This window comes from Dendrobates tinctorius, unplaced genomic scaffold, assembly GCF_039654945.1.
Source record: "Dendrobates tinctorius isolate UK_male_01 unplaced genomic scaffold, ASM3965494v1 ptg000102l, whole genome shotgun sequence".
Taxonomy (NCBI): Eukaryota; Metazoa; Chordata; class Amphibia; order Anura; family Dendrobatidae; genus Dendrobates; species Dendrobates tinctorius.
The window spans coordinates 32,927,067-32,939,687 of record NW_027361770.1 but is presented as its reverse complement, the minus strand read 5'-3'; the positions used below and the strand labels follow the sequence as shown (position 1 = coordinate 32,939,687).

General features: G+C 43.4%; 1 protein-coding gene across 4 annotated transcripts in view; it reads left to right on the top strand.

Moving 5' to 3' along the window:
* EXOC3 (exocyst complex component 3) overlaps window positions 1-12,355 on the top strand; it is a 57,822-nt gene extending 45,467 nt beyond the window's left edge. For all 4 annotated transcript variants that reach the window (XM_073587793.1, XM_073587797.1, XM_073587796.1 and 1 more), the window contains exons 8-13: window positions 5,912-6,022; window positions 7,827-7,974; window positions 8,548-8,670; window positions 8,793-8,954; window positions 9,162-9,289; window positions 9,399-12,355. In XM_073587793.1, coding sequence (XP_073443894.1) covers window positions 5,912-6,022; window positions 7,827-7,974; window positions 8,548-8,670; window positions 8,793-8,954; window positions 9,162-9,289; window positions 9,399-9,585 — 859 coding nt within the window. In that variant the 3' untranslated portion in view covers window positions 9,586-12,355. The remainder of the gene's footprint in view (window positions 1-5,911; window positions 6,023-7,826; window positions 7,975-8,547; window positions 8,671-8,792; window positions 8,955-9,161; window positions 9,290-9,398) is intronic.
* Window positions 12,356-12,621: the final 266 nt, after the last annotated feature.

Sequence of the window (12,621 nt, the reverse complement as noted above, 5' to 3'; positions counted from 1 at the left end):
ACACATCCCGATTTTTCCTCCACACCAGAGGTTCCTGCGTTTTGCGATCGGAGGGCGACATTTCCAATTTGTTGCTCTGCCCTTCGGTCTGGCCACTGCCCCCAGAGTCTTTACAAAGATAATGGCGGTGGTTATGGCCATCCTGCATGCTCGGGGCATAACGGTACTACCCTACCTGGACGACCTTTTGGTAAAGGGGCCGTCGTTTCAGGCGTGCCAGGAGAATGTCGGTATCACTCTGGATACCCTGGCCCGCCTAGGTCGGCTGATCAATCGGAACAAGTCGTCCTTGGTTCCGGCCCAGAGAATCGTATTTCTAGGCATGGTTTTCGACACCTCCCAGGGGCTGGTGATCCTCCCTCAGGACAAGGCGCAAAGGATCAAACAGGGGGTACGGAACCTTCTTCAGCCGGGCTCCAGATCCATCCGGTACGGCATGAGTGTGTTGGGCAGAATGGTGGCGGCGATGGAGGCAATCCCGTTTGCCCAGTTCCATCTCCGTCCGCTTCAACATGCGCTCTTGTCAGCATGGGACCGAAGGCTGCTTTCCCTCAATCATCGGTGCAGTTTGTCTCCACCGGTCCGACGGTCACTCCAGTGGTGGACTCGCGACTCGTCTCTGGTTCAGGGGAAACCCTTTCCCCCGGAACAGTGGTTGGTGGTGACGACCGATGCAAGCCTGCAGGGTTGGGGAGCAGTTTTCCAGAGTCACACAGCCCAGGGGCGGTGGTCCTTTCGGGAGGTAATTCTCCCGATCAACATTCTGGAGATACGGGCAATACGATTGGCCCTGCAACATTTTCAGCGTTGGCTGACAAACCGGCCGGTGCGTGTTCAGTCGGACAATGCTACAGCGGTAGCGTATGTGAACCATCAGGGGGGCACGCGCAGCCAGGCAGCCATGCGCGAGGTCGGGCTGGTACTGCGTTGGGCCGAGAAAAACCACGTGGTAATTTCAGCGGTGCACATTCCGGGAATCGAAAACTGGGCGGCGGATTTTCTCAGCCGACAGGGGATCGCGGCAGGGGAGTGGTCCCTGCACCCCGAGGTTTTTCAACAGATCTGCCAACGGTGGGGGACACCAGACGTGGACCTTATGGCATCCAGAGAGAACGCCAAGATTCAAAGGTTCGTCGCTCGATCCCTCGACCCGCAGGCAATCGCAGCAGACGCTCTGGTGCTTCCGTGGAGCCAGTTTCGGCTCCCGTACTTGTTCCCCCCGCTGCCTCTGCTTCCAAGAGTCATCAGAAAGATAAGGAGAGAGAAGGTTCCAGCAATTCTGCTGGCCCCAGACTGGCCTCGGCGGGCCTGGTATGCAGATCTGGTTCAACTAGTGGTGGACGTACCCTGGCGTCTCCCAGATCGGCCGGACTTACTGTCCCAGGGGCCGATCTGCCATCCGAACTTAGGGGCCCTGTGTTTGACGGCGTGGCCATTGAATCTTGGCTGTTAACACAGGCAGGATTCAGGCGCGATGTGGTGGCCACGATGGTGAGTGCCCGAAAGCCTTCCTCGGCGAAGGTATATCATCGGACTTGGGAAGTGTTTTTCCGTTGGTGTAGGGATCGCGGAGTGGCTCCTCTGGTTTTTTCGATCCCCAACGTACTGGCTTTTCTGCAGGCAGGGCTGGACGCGGGATTGGCTCCCGAGTTCGCTCAGAACGCAAGTCTCGGCCCTGTCGGTGCTTTTCCAACGAAAGGTCGCTTCGGTCTGGCAGGTTAGGACGTTTATGCAAGGGGTCGCACATTTAGTACCCCCCTATAAGGCACCGATGGAATCATGGGACCTGAACTTAGTGCTCAGGGCCCTTCAGGAGCCTCCCTTCGAACCGTTACAAGAAGTCTCCTTACCTTACCTGTCCAGGAAGGTCGTTTTTCTGGTAGCGATAACATCTATTAGGCGGGTTTCGGAACTGGCGGCTTTATCTTGTAAACCGCCGTTCCTGACTTTTTATAAGGATAAAGTAGTTTTAAGGCCAGCTCCCCCCTTCTTGCCGAAGGTTGTCTCTGCATTCCATATCAACGAAGACATTGTCTTACCCTCGTTTTGCCCGGCACCGGTGCATAGGGTAGAAAAGGCATTGCACACCCTGGATCTGGTAAGAGCCCTTAGGAGGTATGTGACAAGGACAGCGCCATTCCGCCAGACAGACTCTCTATTCGTGATTCCAGAAGGGCGGCGGAAGGGACTCGCTGCGTCCAGAGCGACTTTGGCCAGATGGGTTCGTCTGACAGTCCAAGAATCATATCAAATCAGTGGCACACCGGTTCCGGCAGGGATCAGGGCACACTCGGCTCGAGCAGTGGGTGCCTCATGGGCACTGCGACACCAGGCTTCAGCGGAACAGGTGTGCAAAGCAGCTACCTGGTCCAGTTTGCATACGTTTGTCAAACATTATAACGTACATACCCAGGCATCCTCGGATGCAAGCCTAGGAAGAAAGATTCTCCAGGCAGCAGTTGCGCACCTCTAATCAGGGGCGCAAAATAGCATGGATTGGGTGAGCTAAGATCCCGCCCAGGGACTGCTTTAGAACGTCCCACAGTCTCTGTGTCCCCCAATGAGACGAAGGAGAAACATGGATTTTTGTGAGTACTCACCGTAAAATCCTTTTCTCCGAGACGCTCATTGGGGGACACAGCACCCACCCTATTAGCCAGTTGGCATCTGTTTATTTTGAATTATACAAATCCTTATGTAAGGATCAGGGTGGTCCCTTTTTCAGATGTATAATTTCTTGCCTGAGTTTAAGGCGCGTTCTCCTACTGCTTATGCACTAAACTGAGTTACGCCCGGTCTGGGGGCGAGGGTGTATGCGGCGGAGGAGGAGCTAACTCTTTTTTTGTATACTTAGTGTCAGCCTCCAGACGGCAGAAGCACACACCCACAGTCTCTGTGTCCCCCAATGAGCGTCTCGGAGAAAAGGATTTTACGGTGAGTACTCACAAAAATCCATGTTTTGCTATTAGATTTTCATAATGTTGAAGGTAGACATAAGTTCATCAAGTTCATCCTACAGTCTGTGTTGATCCAGAGGAAGACAAAAACCCCATGAGCTATGTGCCTATTGACCCATATTAGAGGAAAAGTTCCTTCTCAACTCCACATATGGCAATCAGAATAGTTCTCTGGATCAGCGCCCCATTACAGAACCCAGCACACACAACCTGTAATATTATTATATTTTTCTATAAAGGCATCTGGGCCTTTTTGAACTTTTGTAGTGAATAAACCACAACAACATAATGTGGCAGAGACTTCCATAGTCTCACTGCTGTTACAGTAAAGAATCGTCATCGACGATGATGGTTTTTTTTTTTTCTTTAGCTGTACAATGCACCTGGTCACTATTGCAGCCCTAAGTGTAAAAATAAATCATTAGCTATCTCCTGTGTTGTCCCTTTTTATATAGTTGTTCATTGTAATAAGCCTTCATGTTTCCATCTTGAATAACCCCAAGTTTGATAACCCATCCTGGTGTTGCAGGTCACCTATTTCCTTAACCTTGGTTGCTCTTCTCTGCAGCCTCTCTAATTCTGCAATGTCCTTCTTATACACCGGAGACCAAACACCAGACAAGTTAGGCAATGTTGCAGACATTTACTGATATATCTCTCTAGGAACTTACCAGTCCATGCTCCTAAAGCACAATCCAGAAGGTCAGTCTCCATGGAAAGTCACTACATGGCTCCCAATGGAAACCCCATTACTGTTAGTTCTCGGAAGTGTGCAAAGTAACATCATTGACACATTAACTATAATGATTAACGGTGGTGTGAATAGATTCGCACAACTCGGTACATCAACCATGGCCATAATCTCAGGCTGCTGGACAGGAGCCAGAAGAAGTTCCTCCTACCTGTTCGCATCTGCAGCTCTTCTTTTAATCAGTAAGGTCTGGCATAATGTCACAATATGCTTTTTATTTCAACAATGATATTGTCAGGCCTGCTAATCAAAAGAACAGCCGCTGCTCCTGCCTAGCAGTCAAAGGTTACTGACTGGCCAATAGACCAGATCATACGAATCAATTCGCATCAGCCCTGTATGTTACATGTCCTGATGTTATACATGGAAATAAATAGGTTGTATCCCTGAGAACTTCCCTTATTGTGTCATTAGCAATAAAGTACAGGTGCTTCTCACAAAATTAGAATATTATCAAAAAGTTAATTTATTTCTGTTCTTCAATACAAAAAGTGAAACTCGTATATTAGATCACTCTGTTTGTAATGACTATATATTTCACATGTTTATTTCTATTAATGTTGATGATTGCGTTACAGCCAGTGAAAACCCAAGTCATTATTTCAGTAAATTAGAATAATTAACACAACACAGCTGCAAAGGCTTCCTAAGCGTTTAAAAAAGGTCCCTTGGTCTGTTTCAGTAGGTTCCACAATCATGGGGAAGACTGCAGACTTTATAGATGTCCAGAAGGCAGTCATTGACACACTCCAAAAGGAAAGTAAATGTTGCAGTTCATTTGGAAATCAAGGTCCCATAGTTTGGAGGAAGAATGGAGAGGCACACAATCCAAGCTGCTTAAGGTCTAGTGTGAAGTTTCCACAATCAGTGATGGTTTGGGGAGCCATGTCTGTCATCTGCTGGTGTAGGACCACTGTGTTTTATCAAGGCCAAAGTCAGTGCAGCCGTCTACCAGGAAATTTTAGATGCTTCCCTCTGCTGATAAGCTTTTTGGAGATGGAAATTTAATTCTCCAGCAGGACTTGGCACCTGTCCACACTGCCAAAAGTACCAATACCTGGTTTAAAAGCAACAGTATCGCTGTGCTTGATTGGCCAGCAAACTCTCCTGATCTTAACCCCATAGATTCTGTCAAAAGGAAGATGAGACACCAGACCCAACAATCCAGATGAGCTGAAGGCTGCTATCAAAGCAACCTGGGCTTCCATAACACCTCAGCAGTGCCACAGGCTGATCGCCACATTGATACAGTAATTGATGCAAAAGGATCCCCGACCAAGTACTGAGTGCATTTACTGAACATACATTTCAGTAGGCCAACATTTCAGATTTCAAAATCATTTTTCAAGCTGGTGTTATAAAGGATTCTAATTTACTGAGATAATGATTTTTGGGTTTTTGTTGGCTGTAAGCCATAATCATCAACACTTGAAATAGATCACTCTGTATGTAATGACTCTATATGAGTTTCACATTTTTAATTGAAGAACTGAAATAAATTAACTTTTCGATGATATTCTAAATTTGTGAGAAGCACTTGTCACCACCTCTGTAATGTGATCTATGCACAAATGCCCGAAAGGGGCGTTCATACACTGTGACTTCATAATCTGCAAATCCACTCTCTATACCTTTAAATCACTAGCAAACATAGCATTGCAGATCCTCATGATGATGTCCTCCATTGTGATCATATGCTAGGTAGCTTTGATGGCATTGCCGAGTTGGGACAAACCTCCTTAAAGGTATTTTGGCATCAAAATTCCCCAGATCTGAATTTGATTGGTCATTTGTGGGATGTACTGCCAGATGCCACCAGACACCTAGAGGTCTTGAGAAGTTCATGCCTTGGCAAGACAAATCTGTTTTTGCCTCACAAGGGAGCCCAACACAATCTTGGGCAGTGGGTGTCAATGTTATAGCTGACCATATTATTCCCATGCAAGCAGGATCAAACTTGGTAACTAACCTTGTTCTATAGTTTTCCTAACACTTGACAGATGGCAGACAGCTGGGCAAACAACCTGCGAAACATCTTGTATGATAAATTAATAACACAGAATGAAAATGGGTGATCACCTCTTGTCTTTATTAGTATTAAAATAGGTACAGTGGTGGTATGTAATGGCTCCATACAGAATTATTGTATAGCATGTCTACATACCAAAGGAGGAGCAATTTACTAATGTATCTGTGATTACAGGTACAGAGAAGAAGTGCAGCTCTATAAAGAAGATCACTTAAAGAACCGCCAGCGTCCTGTATGCTATGTCCAGTATATGATCGCCGTCATTAATAACTGCCAGACATTTAAGTAAGCCGGTGTTCATGTACTTGAAGCAATTTAATGTTGAAAATACTCTAAAAGGAAAACAGTCATTGAATGTCCATCTGTTACTATGAATGCGAAAAAAGACCCCTTCGTAAAGCTCCGCTCCCTAACCATACAATTGGGGCCAACAAAAGGATCAAACCCTTAAGAACAAAGCATGGCAAGCTTTCCTAAAGGCATTATGTGTATAGCTCCTAGGTGACGCCTCCGTATGGCTCTTTGAATGTGTCCTAAGGAGCTATACAAAATATCCTATTAGAAAGGTTTTGTGTGTAGGCTGCATTTAGGCTATTTTCACATCCGGCTTTTGTACTCCGGCGCCGTGCGGTGAAAAGCTGTAGTAGCGGATCCGGGATGTGCCGCTGACACCGGATCCTTTTGCGTGGCCGGATACGGTGTCGCTTAGATTTAAAGGAGCAGCGCACCCGCTCAAAGGTATCACCTGATGAGTGAGAGATTTTTCGTCATTCGCCAGGCACATCTAGGGTTAAAACTCAGTGTCTGTTCAAACAACTGGTCCGGCGCTGTCAAAAAACGTAGCATGGAACGTTTTTTGCAGACGTCGGACGGAGAAGTTTGGCTGTATCCGGCAAAAAACGGACGCGCCACGTGCCCATCCAGCACAATGCGGCGATAATGAACGTCTATGGGGGGAAAAAAAACGAATCCGGTGCCAACCGGTACCGGATCCGGTTTTTACAAATTTCACCGCATTGTGCCGGATTACAAAAGCCGGATGTGTGAAAGTAGCCTTACACATGCAACCATTTTTGTTGTAGTTTTTTTGTCTTAAAGCAGAAGATCACAAGTCAAAATACTAAGAGATATTTGTCTGTCACATATATTTCTGTCCTTGACTATAAAAATAACAATAAACTGTGTTAAAGACATCTTGTGTGAAATCAGCTTTAACGCTATAATGTGACACGACTGATGTCCACATCAGGACATGAGCAGAACCTATTCTAGTTCATGCACTCAGACAGGTATCGGACATGTTATCGTTGCCGCTCGTCTCTCCATGCAGAAGCGGGCAGCGTGGGAAGAATTGTTACTTTATCTCTTTTCACTAGCCATGCCCAACCATATAATCTAAATATATTCACCTTCCCTGGATCAACTTCTGTGCCGCTGCTTCACCTTTGTGGATAGGCTGCAGCAGTGATGATGTCACATCTAGAGTGCAAAACACCGCTGCAGCCCATCATGAAGTTCAGAGGCTTATGCAGTCTAAGTCCACATCACTGCTGAACCCAGCGATTGACTGCAGAGTTGACATGTGTTGTAGATGCGACCTCACTGCTGTAGCTTATCAACAGAGACCAGAGTAGCTGCAGAGAGACAGTGATGGACTCAAGGGATTGATTATTGCTGTTTTTTTTTTTTTGTTTGTTTTTTTTTACTTCAATAGGTCTGCAACCTATGACAACATTCTCGCCAAAAATATTCATCTGGACAACTTTTTTTTTTTTTTGAGCTGTACACATAAAGTAAAAAAAACACAAAACAATTTATGTAAAAAAATATATATAATTTCATAACCCGTAATAACGAGGACACTGACAGAGGGAGTGTGAGCCTGTGCCTAGCTGTAGAGGCCTCGGCAGCAGCCCTTCTTTACGGGATGGGTCCAGTCAGATTTATCAGCTCATCCTGGATATATGGTGGAGATTCTGGGCTACAGATTTTTCCATGTTGCCAAGAATTAAGGAAGATAACCTAAGTTTAATTCTGCAGTCTCTAGTTCTGTATGTTGTAATACAGCCATTCTATTCTGATTTTGTAGAGAGTCGATTGTAAGCCTGAAAAGAAAATACCTAAGGAGTGAAGATGATTTCATGGCATCTGGCTCTACAAATATGGACTCCATATTGGACAACATTGCCAATGAAGGCTGCAAGAGTCTTCTAGATGAAGTATTCATGGATTTGGAGGTGGGCACGAGTTTTTCATCTCTTAAAGGTTGAATCACTCCCAATCTCAAGGCTGTAATGTTAGCTTGGGACCTGGAGTAATTCAAGCTTTAATATCTAATCCTAAAACACTAATGCCAGCTTTAGAATAGGCAGAATCTAGAGCTGGCATCACTTGAACAATATATTTGACAACAATTGTCTTTTACACTCAGATCATTAGTTTAAGGGATAAATGGTAAGTACTTTAGTCCTAAATCACCAGACACTCTTTAGGCTGCATGTACATGTTTAAGCCACGAGTGGATTAAAAAGAGGTCTCAGGGCCTGATTTATTAAAACCAATGTTGTACATGCCAGGCATGCAGGAGTAAGATGCACCTAATTCATTAAGAGGCGCACACCACTTAAGGAGTTAGGCACATTTTATAAATGCTGTATGTCTTGGCCAGAAATGTACTCCAGTCGTGGACTGCAGTACATTTCTGGCACAAGTTACACTATCCAGATCACTGCTTACTGTTCTAGATTTCATGTGATGGCCATTTATAAACTGTGACCCCTGTGATCATTAATAGTGATCTTCTTCTTTAGCCTCATTTGAATGACCTGATGACTAGAAAATGGCTTGCTGGCTCTAATTCTGTGGACACCATATGTGTCACCATAGAAGACTATTTTAACGATTTTGCAAGGATTAAAACCCATTACAAGCAGGTATGTGTAACTAAGATCTACTAACTAGGGTTGTTTTATGTAGTCTTACAGTCTCTTACTGTATTGTAACTATTTTATGTCTTAGAAAATATCAATAATGTTAACTTGTTCTGTTTTCACAGAAAATGACCATTAAAGCCCACAAACAAGTAGTGACAGAATATATCAAAGCAATAATGCAAAAACGGATTTGCTTCAAAAATGCAGAAGAACGCAAGGAGGGTGCAGAGCGCATGATTAAGGAAGCAGAGCAGTTTAAGTTCCTGTTTAAGCGTCTTACATCTGTAAGTGTCTTAGTGCCTATACATGCATGAGAGACTGCAGGCAAAGCACTCACACTCCAGAAAGGGTATATTGGCCCCATCACTAATATTGTGATGTCTGTGACATGTCCTGCCATTGTCAGTAAGGGAAAGTAGTGTTCATGGCGTATTAGCGCATGTAATGTCTGTGTTCAGAGCTATTCCCTAAACCACAGTCTTTGTCTTTAGGGATTTGGTGAAGAGACGGATGGACTCTGTGATACCATCATTGATATTGCCGAGGTTATAAAACTCACAGACCCTTCACTTCTTTACCTGGAAGTCTCCACTTTGGTGACTCGATATCCGGATCTCAGGTAATTTCTCAGAATTGACTTGCTTTTTTCCCTTTCATGTTGGTATGAAATTAATAAAGTTTAACTTTCCCTTTTTTTTTTTTTCTTTTTTTTTTTTTTTGTCTGGCAGGGATGATCACATAGCTGCTCTACTTGCAATGAGAGGAGACGCCAGCAAGGAGATGAAGCAGACAATAATAGAGACTGTGGATCAAAATCAAAGTCAGAGGCAACAGGGTCAAAACTACACCCCAATATTTAAAGATATAATTGTGCCCAGCATGCCAACATTGACTGTGCCCAAACTTCTAAAGTAGGGTTAATGTGCCCAAAGGATCTACTTTATAAATAGTCCTCATTCTTCAGTCTCTTGTCTGGTGGTTACTAACAACCACTGGTGTATTTTACAGCAGTGGAAACTTGCATGTTTTCTGACACTTAAAGTACCGCTCCAGCACCTTTTTTTTTATTTCACTGTCCATTAGATCTCAGTAATGTATGTTTAGGTCATGCACTGAAATGCCAGTCATAGACGTCTGCCGTTTCCAGCACTGCTCTGGTCCTCTCCTGGATCATATGATTGCAGCTATGACAAGCCGGCTCACTACAGCATATTTTCTGTGAGCGGAAATCACTTTCTTGATGTAAGTCGGAGTCTCATATTAAGTAAGGATTGGAACTAAAGTTTTACGATGTGAGCTGGATAGTCAGGGCTGCACTCACATGATGCAGAAGAAGGAACGGAACAGTGCTGGAAACGGCAGAAGGTGGCAATTAGTATCTTACTGCACGCACGGTACATACATGACGGCTAACAGATGCTGACAATAAAAAAAAAACAAACAAAACACTGGAATGACACTTTAAAGACAAAAAGTGCGTTTCACAAGTGTGCCCATATCTGAGCTGGTGATTGTCTTTTGGCCTGATAACTGAATGGAGCAGTACAGCCACGGTGCTAGTTTACCCCAAGCATTATTAGAATGCATTCACTATAGATATGTAGTCAGTTATCCCAAGCTGTTCGTCTTAGAAATCAGCCCATAAATAAGAAAAAATAATCTCTCCTACATTGAGTTATCTGTATGTCCAGTCTTATCTGTTAAATATGAGGTGCAAGGCTTGGGAGCTCTCGGGTGGATTGAATGTGACACCCAGCTATTGCATCCAAGGAAAATTAAAAATACAAAAACTGTTCCTGCAAAGAAATGTTTCTTCATGGAACCATAACCTATTGTTTTATTCAGAACTATTTATCTGCAGTTTTACCCTGCGTATAAAGTGAACCACAAGCAAATGCCTTATTTCCCACTGAAATTAAATAAAAACCTTGATAATATAGTAGCAGGCCTAAAACCCACTCCTAGTAGCCACATGTGTAGGGGCAGGAAAAGGTATAATGCTGATCTGGTATAGATATGTACTGGGAAAGATTCTACTGGAGCTCCATGGGCCTCTTTAATAGAGGATTTTTTTGTTGTTGGTTTCTATTTAAGACTTACGGCAAAATATTGTGGCACACTCCATAATAAGCTATACGTACTGAATTGTTTAAGCCTTGGAGCTCCTACCAAAGAATAGGCCTTTAAGACTTCACCCTATACTGTAAAGGACTAACCCATATGTTGTGTCCACTGAGATCTTAACATAAACTTAGTAAAAGACATGTTGTAACTCAAGACTTAAAGGTGCAATACAGAACTGCAGAGCAATGTAGTCTCACACAAGAGTAGAAGTGGAAACCGATATTTACAAGTTAGACACTTCTCCCAGCAAACAGGAGAGCTGAATGACCATAATCACCGACTAGGCTTCATTGATGTTAAATCAAAGGAACTTCAGAACTAAAGGGGTTGTCTACTATTAAGTCAACTCTTTCTCATCATACCCCATGCTTGGCCCAGATAAAATAAAAAAGCTAATGCTCACCTCTTGGGCTGGCGCCGTTCCGTGGTGTTGGGCTCGCGCGGTCCCGGTGCTCTCGTGTCAACATCACTGAAACAGTGCCAGCACATGATGCGAGTGTAGACTTTATTTTATCAGGGGCAAGTATGGGGTAATGACTAGGAGTTGTCCAAGTAGTGGACAACTTCTTTAAGTATGGATGATGCATTGTAGAGTGCACACAAGAGAGCTGAATGAAGCAGAATGGCTGATGGCTCCTTTTATCCTGTCCTGAAACAGTCACTCCAATGATGAACCGGGTGTTTAGCACTAGAAATTCAATCTGTTACTTATGATGTATCTGAAAACGATGTCAGCTTTCCATTTAGAGAGGTGGCACTTTCCTTTCCTCACCTGGCATACTAAAAGTCTGAGTTCTGGAGTCTGCACAATACACCATGATCTCAAGGTTCGGACATCTGCTGAAGCTCTTGTTTAATTGTCTTTTATATATGGATTAAACTTCACATGCGCATGGGTGAAATTGCTTTTAAAGAGAGAATCGTTAAAAATAAAACTGTTTAGCTATCTTTAGCTGGTGACAGGCTTTTGAAGATCACTATGAACCATGTTATCGTACAGCTAGAGATGGCCATCAGTCCTGGACCATGGACTGTTATTTAATGTTTTTATTGCAGTAGTTTATAGCGGTGGGGTGCGATATTATGCAAATTGTACATTTTCTGATTTTAGTTAGTAAAGAGCAACTTTTTGTGCACGCATTGTGCATTCAGTCTCTGCACGTTCCTTCATGTTCATTTTGCATGTTAGCAGATGTCTAAAAATACTTACACTGCAATAAATTTCTCTCAAACTACTGGATGCCAATAGATTTGGTAGTGCACGTTCAGATTGTCATTTGGTACCACTTTATCAACCAGCAGAGCCCTGTATGCACAGTAACACTTATTTCTTCTGTGTTTAGGACACATGTATATTTTTATTTTCCATAAGCTGTTAATATTGATTTGACACCTTCATCTAAACTTGCAATATAAATATGCTATTCAATTTTTGTTCTATTGGGGAAAAATGAAAATCATATAATTATTTATGTAGCTATTAAAATGTTTCTGATCATTAGCTTTACTGACGAGAAGAAATTGTTAAATGGTGTGTAACAATAAAATCCATGCAGCAAAATTATTCTTTTTATACTTCATAAATTAAGGTTTCCTTTTATATACAAAATATAATAGTCAAGCTCCACTTTGCGCAAAATCCACTTTATTTAATCAGGTACATTAATATCCCTCTTATAAACAGTCCAATGACCAGCATGATATATAAAAATCTTCCCTCCTAAATAAAATATAAAAATATCATCTTCAAATTCCCTGAGTTTTGTGGAGTATTTTCTAGTACGTTTGTTTCATTGTTTCTAACGGTATTTTCAGGCTACAACACAA